This window comes from Peromyscus californicus, unplaced genomic scaffold (genome assembly GCF_007827085.1).
Source record: "Peromyscus californicus insignis strain IS unplaced genomic scaffold, ASM782708v3 Scaffold_14__1_contigs__length_90479793_seg_2, whole genome shotgun sequence".
Classification (NCBI taxonomy): Eukaryota; Metazoa; Chordata; class Mammalia; order Rodentia; family Cricetidae; genus Peromyscus; species Peromyscus californicus.
In genome coordinates this window covers 79,942,663-79,967,096 of record NW_026294436.1, presented here as the reverse complement: position 1 = coordinate 79,967,096, position 24,434 = coordinate 79,942,663, and the positions used below count along the sequence as shown (strand labels likewise).

Genomic DNA, 24,434 nt, shown 5'->3' with positions numbered 1-24,434 from the left:
GATAGAAAGGGGATAGTGCACTTGTCAAGACTTAAAGGACAGTCATTTATCTGCTTAGATGGAAAGCTGGCAAAAGAATCCATGTGTGCAACCATAATGAATGCAGAGCCTCATAGCCTCCTAAGATTTTTGTTCCTAGGCTCAGAACCTGCTAGGCTTTTGAGTCCTGGCACAGTACACAGTTGTGAAATGATGCAAAAATGTAGTCACGAACTCACTCTGAAACATGCCACTGGCATTGAAACACCCAACTGAAGTTACCTAGAGGCCTCTGCAGAAGAGCAGGATGCTAAGATGAAAGGAAGCCTCACATTTAGGACATCCTTCCTAAAGCCTTAGTGTGGATTAGCTGCATGTAGGGAGTTGAACTGAATATATATTTAAAGTCCTCTCCATTGTTACCTTTCTGTGTGTGTGTGTGTGTGTGTGTGTGTGTGTGTGTGTGTGTGTGTGTGTGTGCTATGAATGAGATAAATTGTACTAGACTGTTACGGGTAGAACACCAGATAGAAATCCAACAAACATAAAGTACTGAGGCTGAACAGTGGGAACCCAGCAGGGCCAGCAGGTGGTGCCATTGCTGCATCATGATTTTCAGGCCTAGTGGAAAAGTAATGCTTTAGAGTAAGCTATCCAGCCATCATAGCCACTGATCCATCTGCCCCCAGCACATACACACCTTTCCCCTAAAGTTTACATCCTCAGAAATGAGAGTAAAATGGTCCTGAGGCCCTTTTGCTTCTTTTCTCCCTCTAATGTTTCCAAGGACTCCATTTCCAGTCCTTAACTACTTTCCAGACACCACTAACCAGGACCAGACCCTTAACTGGTAATTCATTGCAAGGTATGCTATTAAATGGAGGCTAACTAGACTTTTTTTTTTTAATGTGCATTGGTGTTCTGCCTGTATGCATGTCTGTGTGAGGGTGTCAGATCTTGTAGTTACAGACAGTTATTAACTGCCATGTGGGTGCTGTGAATTGAACTCATGACCTGTGGAAGAGCAGTCAGTGCTCTTAACTGCTGGGCCATCTCTCCAGTCCCGGCTAACTAGACTTTTATGTTCAATCACCATCCTGTCTTTCTCTGATCCCCCAAACAGCCACCACCTTTTGGGCAAGGTCTAGCCTTGCCCCTCAGCTTCCTTAATCCTAGGGAGAAGTCTCTATTAGCAAAGTTAGACAAATGCCAGCAAGAAATGGGTTGGGGGTGTGTCTGGCTTTGACACGATAAGACTGGAAGAAGCAAACTTTGTTTAGCCTTTAACTCCCTATGCACTGTTGACACACTTAGGGGTGTTCCCAGAGGCCTCTGAAAATCCAGCAGCATCCCTCTTCCACTACTTGTGGCATGTGGGCAGCTCACCTGGAATCTGGGATGGGCAAGTACTTGCATATGACTGCTGTATCTGGGAGCTGGCAGCCAGCTCCAGAATAGACCTCACATAGTGGTTCCTGGTTATACTATGAGCTGGGTTAGAGGATGATCAGGTAACAAAGGCTGCCTAGAACATAAATCCTTTCCTTTGTTTTGTATGTTTTTCATGCAGCCACTTACATGCCCCACTTCTCAGAATGGTGTTTCTGAATACCCAGCATTCCTCCTGAGCTGCACTGCAGCCTGCCCTTCTCTCCACTATAGAAAGCTTCTAGCCTCTTTGCCTCCCAACATGGAGGGGAGTATTTCACAAATTCACAAGTTCTGGGCATCCTGTCCAGCAGCTATGTCCCTTCGGTATGCTGACCTCCTCCTTGGTTGACCTCCCCACCACTACCACACAATCTCCCCAGACCTCATATGGAAACCACCCTGTCACTTAGCACACTCAGCATGATAGGGCCACAGCACAGATTTCATCATCACTTTAATTATATTATTCTCACTCATCACTGTTTATTCAGAAAAAAATCCACCCAATCCTCTCATCTCTGGAAAGTTCTGTTTCCAGCCTCATTGAAATCAGGATCCCTGTTTTCCCCTCTGAAAAAATAAGAGAAGGGGTCCTGGGTCAACCCCAGGAGAGGAAGCTTGTAATCTTGAAGGGGTTTAGGCTAGGAAAGGCACAGACAGAAAGGAATCTACCAGGGGACTGAGACCACAGCTCCCCCAGGAGTCAGAGGGCGGGGGAAGTCATAGATTTTAGAGAAGACTAGGGGCCTCAAAGCAAGAGGATTCTTCTGAAGAGCTCAGGTCAGGAGGCTTAGCTCAACTGAGCCTGGTAGCTCAGGCCTGTAATTCAAGCTACTTGGAAGCCTAAAGCAAAGAGTTTAAGGCCTGCCTAGACTTCATAGTTCAAGGCAAGCCTGGTCACCTACATGAAACCTTGTCTCTAAATAAGAAGAAGAAGGAGGACTGAGGATACAGCTCAATGGTAGAGCACTTGCTTAATATGTGTGGAGTTCTGGGGTCAATCCCTAGCAACAAAATAAAACAAAAAAACAGAGTTCAAAGTCTTGTTCCACTGTCCTGTCTACACTGAACCAATGAGAATTCCTGTGTGACCCCAAGAGACCAAGTGAGCTGTTGCTTTAAAACATGGAGCCCAGTACCAGGATTCAGATAGAAAGTTGTCCTGGCCTCTGTAGACAGATTTTTCAGGAACAGGTGACCAAGAGAGAAGTTGGTGACTAAATCCACTTGTCTTGAAGAGTTATAAGGGATGAACTGTTTTCTGGCTATATCCTTATAAGGGAGCAGATGTCAGTGAATACCTTGGTTTTCCTACAGTATGGAAAAAAAAAAAACAGAAAGAAGAAACAGTAAAATGTGAAGTTTCCTAGGAGGAAGTTGTAGCTTAGAAAAGCTAGTCTCCCCAAGAGCCTCTGTAAAGAATCAAGAGAAGAGGAAGAAAGGATCCAAGACAAGTGATACATAGCCACCAGCCTTGGTATCTCCTCTAGACCTAGGCTTCTCCCCATCACAACTTGACCCAAAGGTCAGAATTTGGGTTCAGGGAGCTAAATGTTCAGAGGTAAGTTTATCTGCCTCCCCATAGGTGAAGAGTCCTAGGAACAGTCTCTAAAGTATATGTAAGTGAGAAGGTAGGACATGAGCTGGAGGCAGCATGAGGTCGAGGCAGAGTTGCCACTTCCCAGATACCACCCAGTTTTGCCCACCCAGCCAAGTCACAGTTCTGTGTCAGCCACCACATGTTGTCTTGCTGAATGGCCGTTTCTGGAGGTGGCCTGGCCGGTCCCGTTCTCCTGAGCCCCTCGGGTCACACTGGCCTTTCCCTGAGTCTCAGGGGAGGACCCAGGTCCTGAGCTATAGCCCTGGCCTCCACCATTCTCCGTGTAATAAGGGTCTTCACCCTGGACAGTGTAGAAATAAAGTAGCATTATCTGGTAAGTAGGGTTGTGAGGTACTGTGAGGAGAGCACAAAGGAAGTAGGAAGAGGGGGCAGGTACAGCTACATGTGCAGGCTCTTTTCTTCCCAACAGCCATCAAGGTTCCAGCTCCTGGAGGAGAAAGGACAGAGGAGAGGCACCACACCATGTCAATGTGGCTCAGTAACCAGCCCCATAAGAAACCAATCTCAGGGACAAAAGAGCCTCCCCAGTAGATACCAGCCATTGGCAAGACTCAAACTTTAGCCTTTTCCCTCCCTCTATCCAGAACACTTCAAAAGTAGATATTCCTTCCATATGTTCCATGCTTGTAAGCAAAATGGCACCCACAGGGCATTCAATGTGTTTACAAATAAGCATGTCCAATTTAGCAGCCTATTCTCTTTTATCCAGCTGAACTATCCAGGACAAAATGCATAGATGACATAAACCATCAGCTGTGACAATGACTAGCAAGTGGGCTTGCCTCAGTTTAACTTTCTCCCCATTTACTGCATCTTATTCCTACTCTTTTGTAGATACAATGTCTTCATGCATGCATATCCCTATCTCAAAAATACTAGAAATATTTTTTATGGTATTTCTCTCTCTCTTTTTCATGATATCCATGGACCTCCCCAGAAGTTCATTATCTTCCTCATTTCTTTTCCCCCTACTCCAGAACTGACCAGCCTTTCTCCTGTGGGACTCCAACTGCGACGATTCATCAGGAAATAGCCAGTAGTACCCAAGATGGCCAGCAGGACTCCCGAGGTGACCAATGCAATCAGAGTCTTTCGGGAATAGCTCTGGTGGCTCCCAATATCTTGTTTATTGAAGCTTTGGATCCCCAGCTTAAGGAAAAGACAAACAAATGGCAGCATGTCACTTGTGAGAAAGAAGCTCTAGTGAGAAGCCCAGACCACTCCATATCCCTGGGTACAACTCCCTGATGCAGACTGTCAAAGGATGCAAAGAAGGGGATGCCTGAAGAGGTCACCATCTCCTCTCCTGACCCAGTGCTCCCCTTGAGATGCATCATCTTGTGAACATACCTTTCTCAAGTCAGACTGGTGCTTTTCCATAAGCTGGAGTTTGCTGGAAAGTTCTAGAATTAGAAACAGGGGTTGCTAAATCTAGAAGCTAGTCCAGCTCATCTTGATCTATCCTCCCATCTTGTCCTAGAAGCTCTTTTATCCAATGAGCCTTTTTAACCAGACCTTTCTTCCCAGCACCTGTGGTCTCTGAAGCTGAGGTATAGGAGCTCCAACCAGGATCTTCTAACATGAACCCCATTTAATTTCAGCCCTAGTCAATCCCAAGCCCCCAAAGTGGCCCTTACCTGTGCTATTGGCCAAGACCATCAGCAAACACTCAGGCCTAACCTCAGACTGGGCTAGAAGCAAGGAGCAGACACTAGCACCGGCATCAGCCTCAGCCCCCTCCTTCCCACACAGTATTTGGGTTAGACCCTCTCCTTTTTCCTTCTTAAATTCATCCTAGGAAGACAGAAAAAAGAAAAGAAAAAGCAAGAGATGTAATTACTAGTAACATTGAACCTTACCCAGAGTAAGGTAAGAATTCTGACTCAAGTCACATTATTATGCCCTCCACAAGAAATCCTTCTTTCTAGAATTCCAACTTAAAACACCACTGCTAAATTATGTGCAACAACTATAGTAAGAAAGAAATAAGACATGTACATACAAACAGGAAATATTTTCTTATTCAATAATTGCCTATATATGCATGCTGCTCAAACTGAATTCAGAATCACCACAAACATGGTATCAATGCAATAGTGAATGTTTAATACTAATTAATAACTAAGAAAAATTCTATGCTTCAAGGTTACAACAGCTCTAAATGATTAAAAAAAAAAAAGCCAAGGGCTGGAGAGATGGCTCAGAGGTTAAGAGCACCGACTGCTCTTCCAGAGGTCCTGAGTTCAATTCCCAGCATCCACATGGTGGCTCACATGTGAGGATAAAGTGGAAGACAAGAGGAGTAGCTATGAATTAATTCCATATGATCAAAACTATTGTCTATATAGAGAGATATATGACAATTAAAACAAATGCCAGTTACTATGGCCAATACTCTGTCTTAGGTGCTTTTCACATATTGATTCATTTGACTCTCCCACTATTCTAGAAAGTGAGTACTGTAATTCTTTTATTCTTTTCATTTTATAGATAAAGAAACTGAATTATAAAGACTGTTTACCATAAGAAAATTATAACAAAGCACGTAAGCTTGCAAAAGAGGGCAAAGACACATCTGGATTGTGTTAGCAGAAATAACCCAATGTGCTCAGGTAAAGCTAGTAGGGAAATGCATGGAAGCAAGTCTGTTGTGTGACAGCCTGTCCAGCCTCACTACAGCTAAAAGAAGATGGAAAGACTCTACCTTCTCTGTTTTGTTCCATGTCCTGCAAGATTCAACTCAAATTCCATGTCTTCCAGGAAGCCAGTCCTGTCTTTGGCAAATTGGACATTAATTCTTGCTCTCCAATTTTCTAGACTCTTTTCAAATTATCATCAACTGCGCAACATCATCAAGTTCCTCAGCTCTAAACTGGGTGTATGGTGACCACAACAGTGATGTATAAAAATATTTAATACATAAGGATTCTGATTGGTACAAAACAGCAGCTATTACTATTATTACTAATAATCACAGTTCTTGATGTATTACCTAGAGATCCAAATTGTGCTCATCTTACTGTTGTCATTTCCCTCTGACCAAACTGTTAGACTCCTAAGTGCCTGTGTGGTGAGGGTGAGGGTGCATGCCATGTAATTTTGAAACCAGAATGCATTTATTGTACCAAATAAACAAAAGAACTCAAGGACTTGTTCAACCCAACACCCCAACTGGTTGGCCTCTACCTTGAGTCTCTCCACTGCATGGTTACTTTCTTGGATTCAATTCAAGGCAATAACAGTGATCAGCCTCCTACTCTGAAATTTACCAGCCTCAGTTAATTGTGTTTGGGCTGGAAAGAAGCAGGTGGATCCTGAACAAAACACAATGCTTCTCCGGATGTCCAGGATAAACATCCTCCCCCAAGGGACAAACATCATGAGAGAGTGGGCAGGAAGAAGCCACAGCCTCACCATGTTGTTCATGAGAATCACATTCAAGAGTTTCTAACTGCATCTGTGCCCACATGTTCCTTTTTAAAAAATAATATCATCTAACCTTTCTAGAGTTGCATCCTCAAATTCTGTAATACCTCTGACCATGCTAAAGAAGCACATCAAGTATTGGGGTGGGGAGGAGAGGGCAGGCACATTTCTAAGGGTCTTTGAGGTATTTCCCAATGCTAAGTTTCTAGAGTTTCTAGGATCAATTATCTCCCATTGTTTCTATTTTTTTTTTTTTTTTTTGGTCAATTTGACACAAGTTGTAAGTTATTTAGGAAGAGGGACCTTTAATTGAAAATGACTCCATAAGATTTATCTGTAGGAAAATCTGTAGTGTATTTTCTTTTTTTTTTTTTTTTTTTTTTTTTTGGTTTTTCGAGACAGGGTTTCTCTGTGTAGCTTTGCGCCTTTCCTGGAACTCGCTTTGGAGACCAGGCTGGCCTCGAACTCACAGAGATCCGCCTGGCTCTGCCTCCCGAGTGCTGGGATTAAAGGCGTGCGCCATCACCGCCCGGCTGTAGTGTATTTTCTTAACTAGTGATTGATATGGATGATACCCAAGCCATTGTGGGTAGTACCACTCCTGGGCAGGTGGTGGTCCTAGACTGGGGAAAGCAGGCTGAGAAAACAGAAGCAGGCAAACCAGTAAGCAGCACTCTTCCATGGTCTCTGTGTCAGTTCCTGCCCTGAGTTCCTGCCCTGACTTCCAACCCTTTTCTTCCCAAGTTGCTTTTGGTCATGGTGTTTATCATGACAATAAAAAACCCTACCTAAGATACCCTGCAGCCACCTATTTCAAAGTAATCTTACATTCTTTGCTGTATTAAATTGGCAAAACCCCTATCTTCATTGAAGAGACTGGAATAATTAAAGGACTGTTGTTACAAGTCAGACAACAAATGGGCAATAAACTAAGGGCAGGAAGTTAGATTGTCTCCAAATATTTCTTTTCAATAGACAGTCTTCCTCATTAGTCCTTCATCAGTAACTGATGTTTTCTGTAAGGGAACTGATCTTTAGTGTTTGGGTAGAGGGCAAGGAAGGCAGGCAGAGACTGTGTGTGATCAGAGGGTTGGAAACAGCCTGCCTCAAAGGAAGTTAGTTTAATGTGTAAGTGAGGAAATGTGAAGTAAACTTAGAAAAGGTAATAAAACTACCCAAACAGTTTCATCTTTTCAAGTTGTATGGATATAAATAGTACATATAACAGACATGGCACTGAATAGATAAATTGGTTCCAAAAACTATATTTGCAACAAAGAACTTGAGTTGATATTTCTCCAGAGATACACAAATGGTCAAGGAGCACATGAAAAGATTTTCAATATCACTAAGCACCAGGGAACTGTAAACAAAACTACAATGAGATAATGAGATAATTATTCATGAGCATTAGGATGGCTGTGTATTTAAAAACCAGAGTGTAGGGGAGCAAGTGCTGACAAGGATGTGGGGGAACTGGAGCCCTGTATACTGTTGACAGAAATGTAAAATGGTGCAGCCACGATAAAAAAAAACAAAAACAAAAACAGTGAGAGGGACTGGAGTGTAGCTCAGTGATAGAAAGCTTGCTCAGCATGTGCAAAGGTTTGGATTCAATCTCTAGGAATGGAAACAAAACCAAACAAAAATATGGTAGTTCCTCTAAAATTCAAAAATAAATTACCATATGAGTTAACAATTCTACAGCTGGGTATTTATCTCAAAGAATTTATATTAAGGTGCCAAAAAACATGTCAACAGTAGTGTTCATAGCCACTTTATTCACAATAGCCAAAAGGTGGATGCTGTGGGATGTTCTGTATGGCAAATGTGTTGCTGATTAGTCAATAAATAAAACACTGATTGGCCATTGGCTAGGCAGGAAGTGTAGGCAGTAGGCAGGACAAGGAGGAGAATAAAGCTGGGAAGTGGAAGGCTGAGTCAGAGAGACACTGCCAGCCACCACGATGACAAACAGCATGTGAAGATGCCGGTAAGCCATGAGCCATGTGGCAAGGTATAGATTAATGGAAATGGATTAATTTAAGCTGTAAGAACAGTTAGCAAGAAGCCTGCCACGGCCATACAGTTTGTAAGCAATATAAGTCTCTGTGTTTACTTGGTCGGGTTTGAGCGGCTGTGGGACTATCAGGTGAGAGAAATTTGCCCTGACTGTGGGCCAGGCAGGAAAACTCTACCTGCAGGTGGAAAAACTCAAGTGTCTACCAATGGATGAGTGGACAGACAGAATGAAGGACACACACATAATGGAATATTATTCAGTCCTAATATAGAATGAATTTATGTCACAATCTACTCATATCAGTACCTAGAATAACCACGTTCATGGAGACAGAAATGAGAGCAGTAGTTCCTGGGGGGATGAGGAACGAGGTCATAGGAAAATACACAGAATTCTGGAGATGTTGGCAGCAAGGTGTAGTGTGAATGTATTCAACATTGCTCAGTTTTACTTAGAAATTGTTATGGTAGTACTTTTCATGTTGTGTATTTTTATCACAATTTAAAAATGTTGGTGAATTCCCCTGCACAAATGACTACGATACAAGAAAATAAAGTTGTCTTACATTTTAGAAATGACCTTGGGAATCATGACTATAAATACTAAATTAAGCAGAGAGTGAAGCAGAGAGAATGGAAATTATACCTGAGGAGACATGCTCTACTAATAAGGGATCTGAGATATGGAAACACGCTTGAAAACAGCTCTGCCATCCTTTAGCATGTATAGGATGCTCAGAAGTAAAGGATGTAGAGCAGAACTAGAGTAAGTGGGGAATTAAGTGTTACAGAATGTTTGTACAGAAAGATCTAAATGGTCCACACAAGGAGAGCTAGCACCTTGGTTGCTCATCATGTAACTTGCAAAATGAGGGCTGGGAGGGCTGAGAGCCACATACACAGTTCTGTTGAAACTTGTACTAGATGCAGGTAGGTATCAGTATCAAACGAGTTCTGCAGGATGTGTTAATAGGGAAAATCCTTCCTGTTCCTAATTTGGGCTGTGGGTAGGGCCTGAAGTCTCCCACTAGTGCAGTGGTTCTCAACCTTCCTAATGCTGTGACCCTTTAATACAGTCATGTTGTGGTGACCTCCCAATGATAAAATTATTTTCTTTGCTACTTCATAGCTTCATAACATACTTCATAATTTTACTACTGTTCTGAATCATACTGTAAATATCTGTGTTTTCCGATGGTCTTAGGCAATTCCTGTGAGAGGGTCATTTGATCCCAGGGGGATCACACCCCACAGGTTGAGAACCTCTGCACTACTAGAACCAGTACTTCAAAACCCTCTGACACCCAAGCAAACACTCAACCTATGGCAGCTAGAAGGGACTGTACCCTTACAACCTCTGCAATAGACTGTCCAACTAAGAGGATTCAAGGAAGGGAATCTTAAAATATTGGGAGCCATGGCTAGAAATTCTGGATCCAGGAATGCTGTCTAAGAAAAATTACCCCGGGGGGCACAAGGAGGCACTGCTGCTTGTGGCTTGGGAGGAAATGTTCTGAGGAAGAAATGGATGGACAGTGATGGAAACACCAGAGGATGACAGCACTTCAAATGTGTTCTGCAGTGGTAGTCTTTATGAAGAGTGTAGAAGTCTTCATTGTTGGCTCACATGGGGCAGCTGCTCTTTCCAGATGCTAATCACAGATCCTCCACCAATCTCAAAGTGACACACAAAGAGCTCTCTGGTCAGGAATGAAGCAGACGAACAGTATAGACCACAGGTAGAAAGAGCAGTTCTTTCTGGAATATCATTTGTCTTAGACAATGACCCTAGTTAAATTAGATACTGAGAACAGCAGACTGATATGAAAAATGCTCTGCAGTTGTCTCTAAACCCTGGGCACAATGAGCAAGCACTTTGGCACAGACATGTGTGATGCTCAAAATAAATAAATAAATAAATAATTGAATAAATAAATAAATGATAGCTAGATAGATGATAGAGATAGATAGATAGATAGATAGATAGATAGATAGATAGATAGATAGATAGATAAAAATACTCTATCAGGATGATAGGTAAAATTAAATAGATGGGATGATTTTATTTTTGTCTTTAATTAGTGAGGTTAAAAACTGGCATCAGACACACACTAACTGTTGCTTGTACTTTGTCTATTATGTTCATCCTAAATGTTTTTGAAAATTTCATTGAGTTATTTCATTCTTCAAACTTGTGTCTTTATGATTACTGCCACTTTCAAATGCTCTAAGTTAAATGGTCCTTTTAATATGTAGTTTTAAAAGATTTGTAAGTCAGAGGTACCCACCAGATAGCTGTAAGTAAGAAACCAGTCATTTGAGTAGCCAAAATAAGTAAGACATGTCTCTACAGCCTAAAGTCTGTCCAAACCATGTCAGCTGTTACCTACAAGGTTCCCTTCACTGCATTCCCTTAAGAAAATATTTTACTGTAAAAGAAAACAGCACTTTTCCCTTCACCTCCATCCTTACTCCAGGGCCTTGTTATTGCTAGGAAACAGGATTTACTGTAACACACAAAAATTCACACCATGCCATATACACTCTAACCAATGCAGTATGACAAGAAACTGAAATAAGAATCATTACTACTAAAAAGAATGAGAAAAATAACACATCATAGCAGATAATTTGTAGTTCATTTTAAAAATGAAAAATTAATTAGCAGATTCAAGAAAGACACAAATTGAAGATAAATATTCAAACTCCAATTATTTTCTAATATCTAAGCAATAGTAAGTTAGAATATATGTTAGGATATCCTTGCTAAAAATCCATCAAACTTACAGTGAAAAATGTTAGGGATATGCCTCAGCAATGAAATACTTGCCTAGCATAAGATACAGTGCCCCCCTCCAGCAGGAAGTAGTAAGAGAAGCTACGCCCAAATTCCCAAATTATATGTAATTATATGTAATTTTACTTTGTTAAGGTTAAAACCTTCCTTTTTGAAAAAAAAAAGGGGGGAAGTGCTGTGGGATGTTCTGTATGACAAATGTGTTGCTAATTAGTCAATAAATAAAGCACTGATTGGCCATTGGCTAGGCAGGAAGTGTAGGCGGGACAAGGAGGAGAATAAAGCTGGGAAGTGGAAGGCTGAGTCAGAGAGACACTGCCAGACGCCAAGATGAGAAACAGCATGTGAAGATGCCGGGAAGCCACGAGCCATGTGGCAAGGTATAGATTAATGGAAATGGATTAATTTAAGCTGTAAGAACAGTTAGCAAGAAGCCTGCCACGGCCATACAGTTTGTAACCAATACAAGTCTCTGTGTTTACTTGGTTGGGTCTGAGTGGCTGTGGGACTGGCAGCTGAGAGAGATTTGTCCTGACTGTGGGCCAGGCAGGAAAACTCAAGCTACACACAACAAATTTGAAATGGACAAAAGTATAATCAACATGAACAAATAAAGTATCTCTGAAGTATATTACCAAGTCATATAAAAACTTAATATAAACACCAGAATAAATTCAGTGTACATTAAAGAATTACATGTGAATAATAAAATTATTTGAATTTTAGTTGGCTGGTTAATATCTGGGCAATGACCAGGACTTTCTTAACATAAAAACAAACTAAAATCTGACATCAAATAACAAAATTTATTTAAAATTGGTTTTGCCTTTTATGCTCACTAGATGGGGCCTCTTTTTGTCCAAATCCAAGGATTAATATTAGAAATAGTCTGACTCTGCTAAGCTCCCAAACAACTTACTCAAGTAAGGCCAATCCAAGACGACTTCAGGTGTTCAGAGGGGTTGGAGTGGGTATGGGAAGAATAGGGTCAAGGTAGACTTACACAGCTAGCTGCTTCACTTAGTTCCAGGCAGATGCCCTGGGCCAACCTCACTTCGCGGATTCCTGAACATTTGATTTCTCCCTACATTAAAATAAAGACAAAGTAAATATGCAAGTACCCTTGCCCCTCATTTTCCCCCCACCTCTTTCATGTCAAGGTACTCTCTTAAAAAGTTTAGGAAAAAGGAAATTTTAAAGTTCTCAGAGGCCTAGGGATTTACATTTATTTAGCTACTTTTTTTTGCTTTTGTTTTTTTAGACAAAGTCTTACTCTATAGCTCAGACTGGACCAGAATTCACTATGTAGCTATGTAACCTGGGCTGGCCTCCACTCATAATTGTCCTGCTTCAGCCTTTTGGTTGCTGTGATTTCAGACATGCCCAGTGCGATTTGCAGTAAAAATTGAGCACCCTTAATCCAAAAGTTCAGAAAATAAAATGTTTGAAAATCTAAAATTTTCTGATGTGATGTTGCAAGTGGGAAATACACACTACACACTTTTGAGTACATAAAATTATTGAAAAGTGTGATATAAAATGACCTTTAAATTATGTGCATATGGTATATATGAAACACAGATGAGTTCTATGTTTTAACTTGGTTCTTATCTTCAAGATCTCATGTTATATATTCTAAAATCAAATTAAATATTCCAAAATAAAAAACCTGAACCCAAGATTTTCAGATTAAGGGTACTCAGTGTAGTTACATTGTTTGCTCCCACCTCATAAACTTTCCCAAAGAGAGAATAAAGCCTTTTGTTACTATCCTGGCTTATAGCAAGATGCTATTGAAAATTGTGGGAAACCTGGCTTGGGTGATGCTTAAGAGAAAATGGTTTTTTTGTTTTGTTTTGTTTTTCCTTCAGTCAGTTACACAGACAAAGGGGTAGTCAGGGAGCTGTTGGTGACACCTGTTTTCCTCCTGGCCCTGAGGAGTCTCTACTACCTCTTTAAAAACAAACAAACAAACGAACAATAGGCCCCTCATGGCTGTCCTTAGACCTTCATATTCCTGCCCTTCCTTCAGGCTGAAAACTATTGACTGCCACAGGCTCAAGGCCAAGAAGGTCAAATCCCTATGTGTCCAGTTCTCACCTCTGCAGATGACCTACTGCCATTCTGTAAGCTCTCCCATGTCAGAAACACTTTGCCCTACACATTTTAGGGAAGGAAACCCTAGTATACAGGGGGACAGATCTAAATATTCCCCAAAAGAAATGGTGCCTCTGAAGAACCAGAGAACTAGAAGGATCTCTGAGAATCTCCCCAAAATGCAAAATCCAAAGATCAGATCAGACTTCTCACTGGACTGTGAACCCTCTTCTCCTTTTCTTCTTCCTGTCTAGCCTTTCTAGTAATACATAAAGTACATATTCTAAGATTTCATGTTGATTTCAAGATGAACCAAATCTCATTGACTGATATGAGCAGAGGGATAGGGAGTGAGGCATAATCTGCCATTTTGGGCCCAACTCACCCACCTTGATTGTAATTGGGGCAATAGAAGATGAGGTGTATGCATATGGTTCAGTGGTTGATGTCATCTCAAAACTGATATTATTAGGTGAGTAATCAGAAACATTTACAGATGGCACGCTGGGCTCCCAGGTCATCTCTGAAGTGGAAGCATTGTCTGAAGTGGTAGGCAGGGTGACGGCTGGGGACGTCTGTGATTGCACAAAAGCTTGTGTGGTTCCAGAGCCTGAAGTATTTCCAGTGGTAGCGGTAAAGTTGATCATTGTCTCTGGAATACACCAAAACATAAGTGTGTGTATGTAGCTGCACAATACACTCAGAAACACACAATCTCACTTTGTGATTTCTGCACAGAAACAGGAATTTGGTGAGGTGACAGTTACTTCATATCTTAACCCTGACCCAATTCATTTCAAGCCAGCTGTTGGAACCATAGTTATAATATAAAACAAGGGTTTCTAACCTTTTAACATTGTAACATGTTGTCGTTTACAAATATGTTGGATCTCATTCATAGCTAATCTGAGATGCATGAGGCCTTCAGGTATCAGACTGGACATGCATGATCTAGAATGTATCAAGGTACCCACCAATTCTGAAATCGAAAATGATTCCATCCTACAGAAGTGAAAGACCTATAGTTTGAACCCAGACCCATCTTTTATCACTTAGAGGAGAACAGAGACATCCATCAATGGAATCCAATCTGATCCTTTCTTTTACCAGCTGAACTTAGCATAAATACAAGAATCAGTCCTGTTCAGGACCCACTTGTCATATATGGCCTACAAATGTAGACAGCATAGAGAAAGCCATTTAGAACTTATTTAAGAGTACTCTTGCATGAAGCATTGGTTTCTGTGACCCCATCTGTGGTGGGGGAACAGACTCTACTAGCTGATTACCTGAGATGGCTGATGTGGTCTCATTGCTGCCCTGAGGGAACAAGTAGGAGTTGGTACTTCCAAGGATGTTAGGTATGGTGGTTTTCTCACTGGACTCATTTGTAGGAACTGATGGAGATATTCCTGGGGCAGTAGTCTCCGTCGCAACATAAGTCAAGTTGTTTAGATCTGTGAGACCAGAGGTTACAGGGAAATAAGGAAAAGTCAGAACCTGACCTTGGAGCCTCATGACAACACCTGATTCATCTTCTTGACTTAAGGTGAATCTGCCTGAAGATTGCTGCTGCCCCTGACAATGAGGAAACATTAATAATATACTCCTGGACATCAGACTAGTTTTCTATACTAGGTTTTCCATAAGGAAATATCTGAAACATTTCTAAAACATAGAAATGTCACAAATAATTAAAAACTGTAAAAACACAATGTTTGTAATGTATTTAGCAAAATACCAAGATTTCACCTATGTAAACATTACAAGGATTGAAAATATGAGAGAGGCTATGTTCCTAGTTCCCTTTTATTACACACTTCTCTTTTTTTGGTCAACCTCTATCCAATACACTAATTATTGAAAATAATCTAGATTCATACTTTTTCTATGAAAATCCCCTTAAATAATTTTTCATTCTCAGTCTTGCTTTTTCAAAGTTCAAGACCTTAGAACTCACTGTTTCTTTTAAATGAGGAACTGCAGTGAGCAACCTGGAGACTTTCAGGAGGTTCTAAACTGAAACTCTTGATGGGACTAGAGAACTTAGGCCTGGTTTCCCATCCTGTCTCATAGAAGGAAGACACAGAGCCTTATCTGGCTTTACCAGGACCATCTATTTTCATTCATGTGTACCTCAGTTTAATAATCCCTAAATACAGGTAGTTTATCTATTTTTACATGAGTTGTCAGAAAAATCAAATTACTAAGGTAGAGTGATTCTTGATGTATACATTTTCTGAATACCTTGTGAATGCTCTTGCCCCCATTATTCTATATTTCCTTAAGTTCAGGAAGGAGAACCTTGACCTTGTATCTTATGGGTCCCAAAGCATTTTCTACCTCCTATATGGGCCAACTAGGATGGCCCTTACTTCTAGATGACAATTTGGAGACTACAATTCTTTATACACCTTGCTAAATTGGCTCTTTGTTCGCATCCAGACCAGTATTAGCCTATGATGGCTCATCCTTCTATAGGTGAACTGCAGCACCACACTGTGTACCCCCAAGGTCCAGGAATGACAAGTTGAGGAGAGAAGGGTTAGCATATGGGTATACTAGTATCCTATATGTACATGCAAGACCCTTCACACCATGATCCTGAGTCATGTGAAGGAAGAAAGTAAGAGAAGTGATCTGGAGCCAGAGTTGTGGATAGGAAGAAGGGAAGTAAGCTAGGGCCAAGGCCTATCTTATCCTGATCAGCCTCATAAAGACTGAATTCCAAAAAGTTCCGAATTCAAAGTTAGCTTTCTTAGTGACTGAAAAGGTATATGATTAAGGTATGAGGACGAAGCTGTTTAGTTTATAAGTTGGCCTCAGTTACCAATGTGAAGTTCAAACATACAGGATGTTTGTTCATTGGCCAGGATAGACTCAGGCTCCATAGTTCACAACTGTAATACCATCTGCAAGGAAAGTTCCTAAGGTTTCCAGCACACCCTGAAGTGCATCTCTAAATTTTCCTGATTGAAATCTAGCTCTATATTTTTTTCCATTTTCCAAGGTCAACAACAATGTAGACTGATTGCTATTGTCATCAGAATCAAGAGGAAAGTCAGATTTTTAGCTTCTAGTCAACCCAAGGCCAAGAATGTTTTCCATAAGGTGCTAGTCAGGGTCTCAACTCCCACCTCTACCTTCTTCCTAACCTGTAACAAGCAGACTGTATTAATATTGAGCACAGGAATCATGTCTTATTATGTACCAGGTAAATAGGGAAAGAAGTGATATTACCATCTTCATTCCAGAAATGAAAACCCTATGTCACCTAGTAGTTGATCAGGGAAAGAACATAGATCGTGTGGTCAAGCAGCAAAGGACATGGGTCTTACTGATTCTGGTAGCTGTTAAGGATCTGGATACAGCCTCAAAGCCTTTGCAGACAACAGGACATGTGTAGTTTAGATACAGAAGCCAACCTAAGCTATTTCCTTCTTAAGATAGGGTCCCACCAACCTGACCCTAAGACATGAATTCATTGTAGGGTCAAGTGGTGGTAGCATTCAGATATTGAATTAAAGGAATTCACTCTCAATGTACCATTCTAAGATATCCTTTGAATTCCCCCTTGAAACACTTCTTTCTGCCCACACCCTCTTTGTTCTACTCAAACACGTCAATTCCTGGGAATCCCATCTGGTCTATGTTGGCCCAGACCTTCTCTTTCTCCAAAGGAAGCTGGGCCTGGCTGAGATGATGTCATGCTTTTGAACCCCTCCCCCAAGGGGCCTCCTTCATCTAGACAAACATTTTTGAACTTTTCCAGATGTGAAGAGAGACCTGCTGCTAGTTCTGAAGACAGAGGTGCCTGTTCCAGAATAGTGAATCAACTCCGGATCCAAGCCAGCTATGGACCCACTGGGGATGTGCTCCAGCTGTAGCAGTCTCATCTCCACCCCCGCCCCCCAACTCTTTGGACAGTTTGAAAATGAAAAGAGGACCCAACCTCAGATGTATAGCTGCAAACCTAGGGTAAGCAGCAAAGCTTGTGAGGCTATAGAACAGGACAAAGAAAAAGGGGCAGAAGGCAAGGCTAAGTGAAGGGCTACGTAAGAACTAGCATAGGTGAGGGGATGCCATGGCCATAGGTCAGGAGCTGCTCCTGACTTACACACTACATCACAGATACTTCTGTGAGTGCATCTCTGGGCCTTAGCCTCCAAGGCTCTTTTGCAGAACTAGCGTGTCACAAAGGAAGGCTGTACTAAGACTTGCAATGTGTCTCTTTGTTCTCTCTTTCTACATATATCCACTACCTTAAACCATTAAACACTGGCCTTCTTTCTCTGAATTTCTGATTCCCATTCTAGAAAGGCATAAGAGCAGCCTACACTCACTGAAAGCCTTTCAGATGCTGAAAAACTAAGGAAACCTTTCTTTCATTACACACAGACATGAGGAAGAGCTCTTCTCTCATCCCTCAGCAAAGATAGTATAACTCCGAACTAAGTAAAACACTGTTCCTGAATTTAGTTCCTAGTCTGTCCTGTGCACCTCAAAGACTCTACTTGATTAGTTATTCTCGTAGATATGTATGTATATCTATCACATGTATGTCCAAGGGGACCAGAAGAAAAGGGTCGGATGCCCTGGAACTTAAGTTACAGATGTTGTAGGCTAGCAAGTGAGTGCTGGGAACCAAACCTGCATCCTCTGCAATAACAGCAAGTACTCTTAACCACTAAGTCATCTTTCCAGCTTCTATCAATTTGTTCAATAAACCTAGAGCAAGACAGGAGATAAGCTATTGGGAAGTTATTAAATAAGAATCTTAAGACACCAACAGATGTAACGGAAAGAATTTGTATAGTGAAATTCACACACTGGCCTTACAGGTACTTACTTAGAAGCAATTATTTTCACATACAGTATAATAAGCCTGGCAATCTTGATATTCCAGTCAAAGATGAAAATTAGAAACAAATAGGGAGATGCAAGAGCTGAAAACTAAGAAACTGAAATTTCTAAATTAAAATCAGACCTAAGTACCAACCCATACTGGTCTGGAGTCATTTATAATCACATTAAACAGAAATAAACACCTTGATATGTATTAATCATGCCATTGACTGCAACAAAACTACCTTATTTTCATAATCCATTTGAGTCACAAAAGCTTAAAGTCTTTAGAGTAGGGGATATTATGAAGAATCAGAGGCATGTGCAATACGTTTAAAAAAATTCTACTTAACATTAGTAAACTGGAGATTCAGTTTTTGTAAAAAGGTAACATATTCTAAGATATTCAATAAGTTATTACCCAAATAACCAAGTTTCCATACATTCTTGGTCTAATTTTTTCAGATATCCTTAGTTTTAGAGTTTTGGGGGGTGTTTGTGTGTTTGTTTGTTTTAGATAAGGTGTCATATAGCCCAGGCTAAATCACACTTTATGTAACTCACTTTAGCTAAGGACAGCATTGAACTCCTGCTCTCTCTGCCTTTGACTTCTGAGTGCTGAGATTGCTGGTGTATACCACCACACCAAGCTAGTTTTAGTTTTTTCCTGATGCTGTTTTCTGATCACATCCTCAGCCAGCCCCTAGATGTCCAGCCTTTCTGGATATATCTGAGGTAAAGTCACTCCCTAAGAGGTGAGCCATTGAACCACTGATTTGAAGGCAGAACTACCCAGAGACAAAGAGGCCATGCCTTGCAGATAGATGCTGTAGGGGCTTCTCTCCTGTGTTCTAGCTGTGTGGCTCCGTGGCCATTGCAACTTTCAAACTTCTCCAGTAAAATGGGATCAAAGCAGGCCCTGCCTGTGGTTGTTCTGAGAAACAAAGAAAGTAAGGAGATACAAAGCAGCCAGACTGTCTGGTCCATGACTATCATGAAAAGGCCCTTCCTTCTGCTTTTCCAGATCAGTACTTATCTCTATCACTCATCTGGCATAAAGTCACACAAGTTGCTTCCTCAGGAGAGGTTTAACTGTCACCTCACTTAAGTTATAAATTTCTTGAATGTCAAGACCTTTTTTTACATATGTGTGTTTTACTCAGGATGCTTGGCAGATCCTGGGGCATTAGGATAAGCAACTGGGTTGAGCTGTACTGCTCACACCACCTACACCTTTCTAGTCTTATTCTGATGCTCTATGGTTTATTATTATTTATCATGATTATTATTGTGTGTGTTAGAGAGAGAGAGAGAGAGAGAAAGAGAGAGAGAGAGAGAGAGAGAGAGAGAGAGAGAGAGAGAGAGAGAGAGAGAGGAGGGAGGGAGAGAGGAAGGGAAAGAGAGGGAGGTGTGAGGGCAGGCAAGGATATACCACAGCACACACAGAGGTCAGAGGACAACTTGCAGTCATTTCTCTCCTATTATCTGGGTTCTGGGGATCAAACGCAGGTCTTCAAACTTGCATGGCAAGCACTTTTACCCCTAATGCTCTGTATAAAGAGGAAATTTATTAAATTAGGGAGTGACTGTGCTAAAGACATCCAGTTTCTCCATATAATGAGGAAAATTCTACAATCCAAGTCACATTGCTAAAGACCTGATTTCACTCAGATCAGGAGTTGGCAAACTATGGCTCCTAGGACAAATTCTGCATTGGGGTTGATAGCATGTGGTCAGCCAGTCAGTCAAGCATGTCATCTACATTTTCAAGTGTCATAAAGTAAGACAAAGTGTTGTATGCATCAGAAGCCACATCCAGATCCCAAGCCTGAGATGCTTTCTATTTTGCCCTTCATAGGAAAAGTTTGTAAATAACCCTCTTGTAGACTAATATCACTTTCATAGTATATGCATTTTTCCCTTAAGCACAAAGGACATGCAAAGGATCTCACTAAGTCCTGAAAAAAATACAAAATAAGGGATCATTTGATTCTTTTCCACCCTTAGGCCTTAGCAGCTCTGTGATTTACACAAATCTCTCTAGGAGAGGGGCTGACTAGACAGGTCTTTAGGGATTTTCATGAAGACTGGATTCATCCTGGGACAATCCAAAGAACAGAAATAGGACAATGATTTTAAGTCAGAGAAAGGCTAATTTCACAGCGATACAGGAAACGAACTTAATGCAGATAGCTTTAATGGGATGAGCTCATTAGGAGGTAAGTGAATATTCAGAAAATCTTATTAGGGTCCCTTCACACCTGCCATGCACCCTGAGTCTGAGCCATTGTTGGACTAGAACAAAGGGCTTGACAGAAGCTTTCCTCAGCTTCAGAGGCAAGGCAGAGGTGTCAGCATGAACTGGCATGAGCATCCACACTACATTGCGGTTTCCCCATTATTGTCAAGTAGCTTGTCTTCATGCCTCCACTTCTCTGGATCCCCAAGAGGCCTATGTTTCTCCCACTTGCCTTTCTTTCACTTTTCTGGTGCCACTCACTCCTGGGTGCCAGCTCAGTGCCTTGCTCTGATCACTACTGTCACTTCTACAGGTCAGCCAGCCAAGAACCATTTCCTTAGTCTCTCTGAGTCCTTCTCCAACAAACCTGGTCTACTTGGGCAGTTTTTGCCAGAGGTTTGAAAGCATGGAATAAATTATAGAGCAGTCAGAAGAAATAGTGACACAACCTTGAAATGTTAAGTCAATGCTGTGCTAATGAAGCTATTCTGTAAGAAATCTCCTATAAGTCCTCCAACTCTGCAGAAACTCACCTTTGCGCTCACCTTGGGCTCTGGAGTCCTTCTGCCTTTTTTCTCTTAGACCACCCCAACACAAGACTCTACTTCCCACTTAGCCACCCTGCCTCCTGCCTGCCTTTGGACATTCAGAGCTTGTCTAGGGTTCTAAGATTTCTTACCCAAAGACCCATGTACACATTTTCTTAAGCAATGGAGCAAACTACCTAGGGATACCACTTCTCTAAGAGGCTCACTTTTATTTTCCACTCCAGGAAGTAGCAGACTTCCCAGTTAAGCCAGGAGGCCCTTTCCTTTGCATCATTAGGGAAATGATTCATTCCCTGCCTTTCCCAAGTGTAGGTCCAGGGAAGTGTACCTTGCCAGGCCTCCCAGTTTGTTTGGATCGCTACCCCACTCCACCCCAAGATGCATGTACCATTCTCCCTATAGTACAGCCAGGACCCCAAGAGCAAATTTAAAGACAGTCTGCTTTTATTTCTTAGCCAACATAAGAAAATATTATCATTAGAAACGTCAAAGCCCCCCCCCCATATGTAAATTCTACCCTGGCCACTGTGAACATTTCTTTTAGAGACAAATTTGTGTTTTTTCCATGCCTTCCCATTTTTAGTTTGCCACATTACAGGACATTTAGTTAGATGAACCAAAGTCAATGAGAGAGGGAAGTCCAAGTATTGGAGCCTGGAGCTGGGGAACCCTGAGAGTAAGCCCAGGTCCTCAAGCACAAAGCCAGAGAAAATCAGGCAGATCACCGACAGTGGAGCCTGCTCTTTTTTGCTTGTTTTTCTAGGACTCTGTGGCTAACTTTATCTGCTGCAGTTTGGCACTTCTTGCCTAGGGCTTTTGGAGACAAAGACCACTCAGGAAAGAAAAGCAATAAGGGCAACACAATGAACAGGCCCAAGGGGTGGGGCCAAAGGGATAAGAGAAAGAGGCCTAGGCCCTTGCCTGCTTATCAGCCCGCAGGCTGATGAAAAAGTGTATTTGCAAAGGTTGTGAAGCCTGGTTTGACCCTCCAAAGAGGAGCACTCAGATCACTGAATTACTCAGCAGTCCCTAAACTCTTACTCCTTCTCACCATGTAGCAGGGAGCAAAGGGTGAAGGCCTTTCCCTTCTGGAAAATATCTGATAAAAGTTTTTTCGCTTCCCCCCACCCCCTTTTACATGTAGCCCCAGGCAGGATATAGGTGTGGGGTCAGCAGACTCTAAGGATCCAAAGGAAGAAAAGGAATGTGAATAGGAACTGAAGGTAGTGTTGGGGAACAGGGTAACACAGGCCTTAAAGAAGGATACCCAGGTTGTTGGGGTAAGGGGTAACACAGGCCTTAAGGAAGGGTACCCAGGTTGTTGGGGTAAGGGGTAACACAGGCCTTAAGGAAGGATACCCAGGTGAAAAGGGTCCTTAGTTACCTGAAAGGCTTCTAGTTCAGCTGGTGCATGAAAGTGTTGACTGGTAGTCCCCAGCCACAACCTAGACTCTGGTCACTTATCTCTCTTGCCCCTGAAAAGTGACACTTGTGGTTGGCTAGTAGGTGTTTATACTAGCTTCTCTCAAGGACAGAGGAAATCTATCTCTTCAGCATGAATTCCCATTCAAAACCAAATTTTCCAGTAATAGCAGCACTGAATTTTTGCTGTTGTCCACTGTGGGTACTTTAAATTACATACAGTCATTGGTTTAATTTATTCCACAATGTATCCCAGGACAGAAAACAACAGTATTGACAAACAAAAGAACTTCAACACAAACCCTAGGAAGTTCTTGGAAAAAGTACAAAGCCTTGACTGACCCATGAAGTCTGGCTGGGTTGGAAATGGTGGCCCCTGCCCTGCCCTTTACCCCAAAGCTGAGACACTGATATCCTCAGCGTATTAGTCCAAGGTTTGCAGAGGTTTTTATGCTCTTCACCGCCACCCCTTCCTTCAGCTCAAGACATGGTTGACATGGGCCAGCTGAGGAAATAAAAAGCAGCACTCCACCCCAGCTTGGATCACTGCTGAGCTGAGTAACCAAGAGAGCATCTAATGAGAACTCCAGCCCATGGTCATCCACCTGTGTTATGAAGGCACAGTATAGCATTATTCTGGGCATTTCAGTCTTCAGCAAGTTTTACCCCATCTAAAAGGGTATGTCCAGAGCTGTCAATCAGGTGAATCCAGAACCTAATTCAACTTCTCCTCAGCCAGCTCTCTTTGAGGTGGACCCAAAGACAATAGTACAGGAGACTGGGGACAAAGAGGCCTTGTGGGCAGATCCAGGTCACTCTGCGCAGCCATGGTGAGTGACCTTTAAGATATACGATGGGGATTTAGGAGCCCCAAGGGGCTAGAAGCAAAATGAATAAATCCCAACATTGAAAACTTCTAAGAACATGAGGTGGGATGAACAGCACCCTCCAATGCAATATAATTTGCTATAGACTGAGTGAATACTAATTTTTTTTTTGCCAACCAAAGAGGAAGAGCTTAATAAGTACGAGTATGTGTGGGCAGCAGGAGGTGTCTGCTTTGCCTGCCGACTAGCTTTAGAATCTGAAGGAAAGCAGGGCAAGAACATTCCAAAGAGTAATGAGTGTGGGTTTGTGCAGGATGAAGACTGGTAAGCAGAAGGACTTGGTGTGTACATCAAAGCACCTTCCCACTAGCATCTGCGTGGTATCTGCAGGGGCGACTCCAGTTTAGCTTTCTAATCTTAAATTTAAAAAATGTTCCTTTTCTCCGCTTGTTCTTTATTACAAACTCCTCCACTAACGTCCCTCAGTGCTCCTTGAGGGTCTCCTGGCCCTCATTGGAATTGGCTACCCTCATAAATTCTTTATGTCCATGTCCTAGGAACAAAGGGTGCCTGAACCCTTCCCTGGGCCCCACTCTGGGCCCTTGCTTTCTAAATCAAGGACAGTTACAGAACTTTTCCTTCCTTCCATCCTCATTCTAGCTCCAACTTTGAGCTTTGCACCTTCAGCCACTCAATGAGGAGCAGGCATCTCCCAGCATTATCAGAGTAAGCTCACACCTAGCTCCAGCAAAGGATTCCCAGGTGAGGTCAACAGCGGGGGTCTTCCCTCCTCCCCACCCATAGCCTGGCCCTCAGCGGTAAATACTCACGCAGCAGACTCATCAGGCAGAGAGCCACCCATCCCCATGGCAGCAGGAGCCCCGCGTGCGCGTCCCTGTGGACCTGCATTCTCGAGCACTGCTCCGGAGATGCGTCGGTGCAGGAGGCGCCGGGCGCGGGACGCGCTCCTCCGCCCTGCGCAGGGGTGGGGGATACTAGCTCTCCTCCCCTGTTGCCTGTCCGGAGAGGGTGGGGGATGCTGGCTTATCCCCTCCCTGTTGTGTCTTGGCGGAGCCGGCCCCTCTCTTTGGCTGCTGCCAACGTGAGTTCCCGGTCAACTCAGAGGCCCAGGACCTGCGCCATAAGATTGGGGCTGCAGACAGATGACTTGGAAGGTTGC

The 24,434-nt window shown here is 42.3% G+C and overlaps 2 protein-coding genes across 5 annotated transcripts in view; one reads left to right on the top strand and one right to left on the bottom strand.

The window, feature by feature from the left end:
* LOC128110192 (uncharacterized) overlaps positions 1-6,194 on the top strand; it is a 15,823-nt gene extending 9,629 nt beyond the window's left edge. For all 3 annotated transcript variants that reach the window (XR_008218141.1, XM_052738109.1, XM_052738108.1), the window contains 2 exons: positions 4,009-4,100; positions 5,522-6,194. The gene's annotated coding sequence lies outside the window, so the exon portion shown is untranslated. The remainder of the gene's footprint in view (positions 1-4,008; positions 4,101-5,521) is intronic.
* Positions 1,848-24,434, bottom strand: Cd34 (CD34 molecule). 2 transcript variants are annotated; one of them, XM_052738106.1, is made up of 8 exons: positions 24,085-24,434; positions 14,663-14,830; positions 13,763-14,025; positions 12,280-12,360; positions 4,669-4,825; positions 4,382-4,434; positions 4,016-4,180; positions 1,848-3,311 (listed from the first exon to the last, which is right to left on the bottom strand). In XM_052738106.1, exons 1-8 carry the CDS (start codon positions 24,161-24,163, stop codon positions 3,126-3,128), a joined length of 1,152 nt encoding a protein of 383 aa, XP_052594066.1. In that variant the 5' UTR covers positions 24,164-24,434; the 3' UTR covers positions 1,848-3,125. The 2 variants fall into 2 exon arrangements, with proteins under 2 accessions (XP_052594066.1, XP_052594067.1); XM_052738107.1 differs by having other exon boundaries at positions 3,194-3,458; positions 24,085-24,427.

Bases quoted from the DNA above. Each gene is read 5' to 3' on its own strand.
- Cd34 (XM_052738106.1), bottom strand. From the start codon at position 24,163: ATGCAGGTCCACAGGGACGCGCACGCGGGGCTCCTGCTGCCATGGGGA. The intron at 4,826-12,279 runs GTAAGTCTACCT...CTGTCTTCCTAG, and splicing joins TAAGTGAAGCAGCTAGCTGT to GATGAATTTAAGAAGGAAAA. The intron at 4,181-4,381 runs GTATGTTCACAA...CTTTTCCTTAAG, and splicing joins ACCAGTCTGACTTGAGAAAG to CTGGGGATCCAAAGCTTCAA.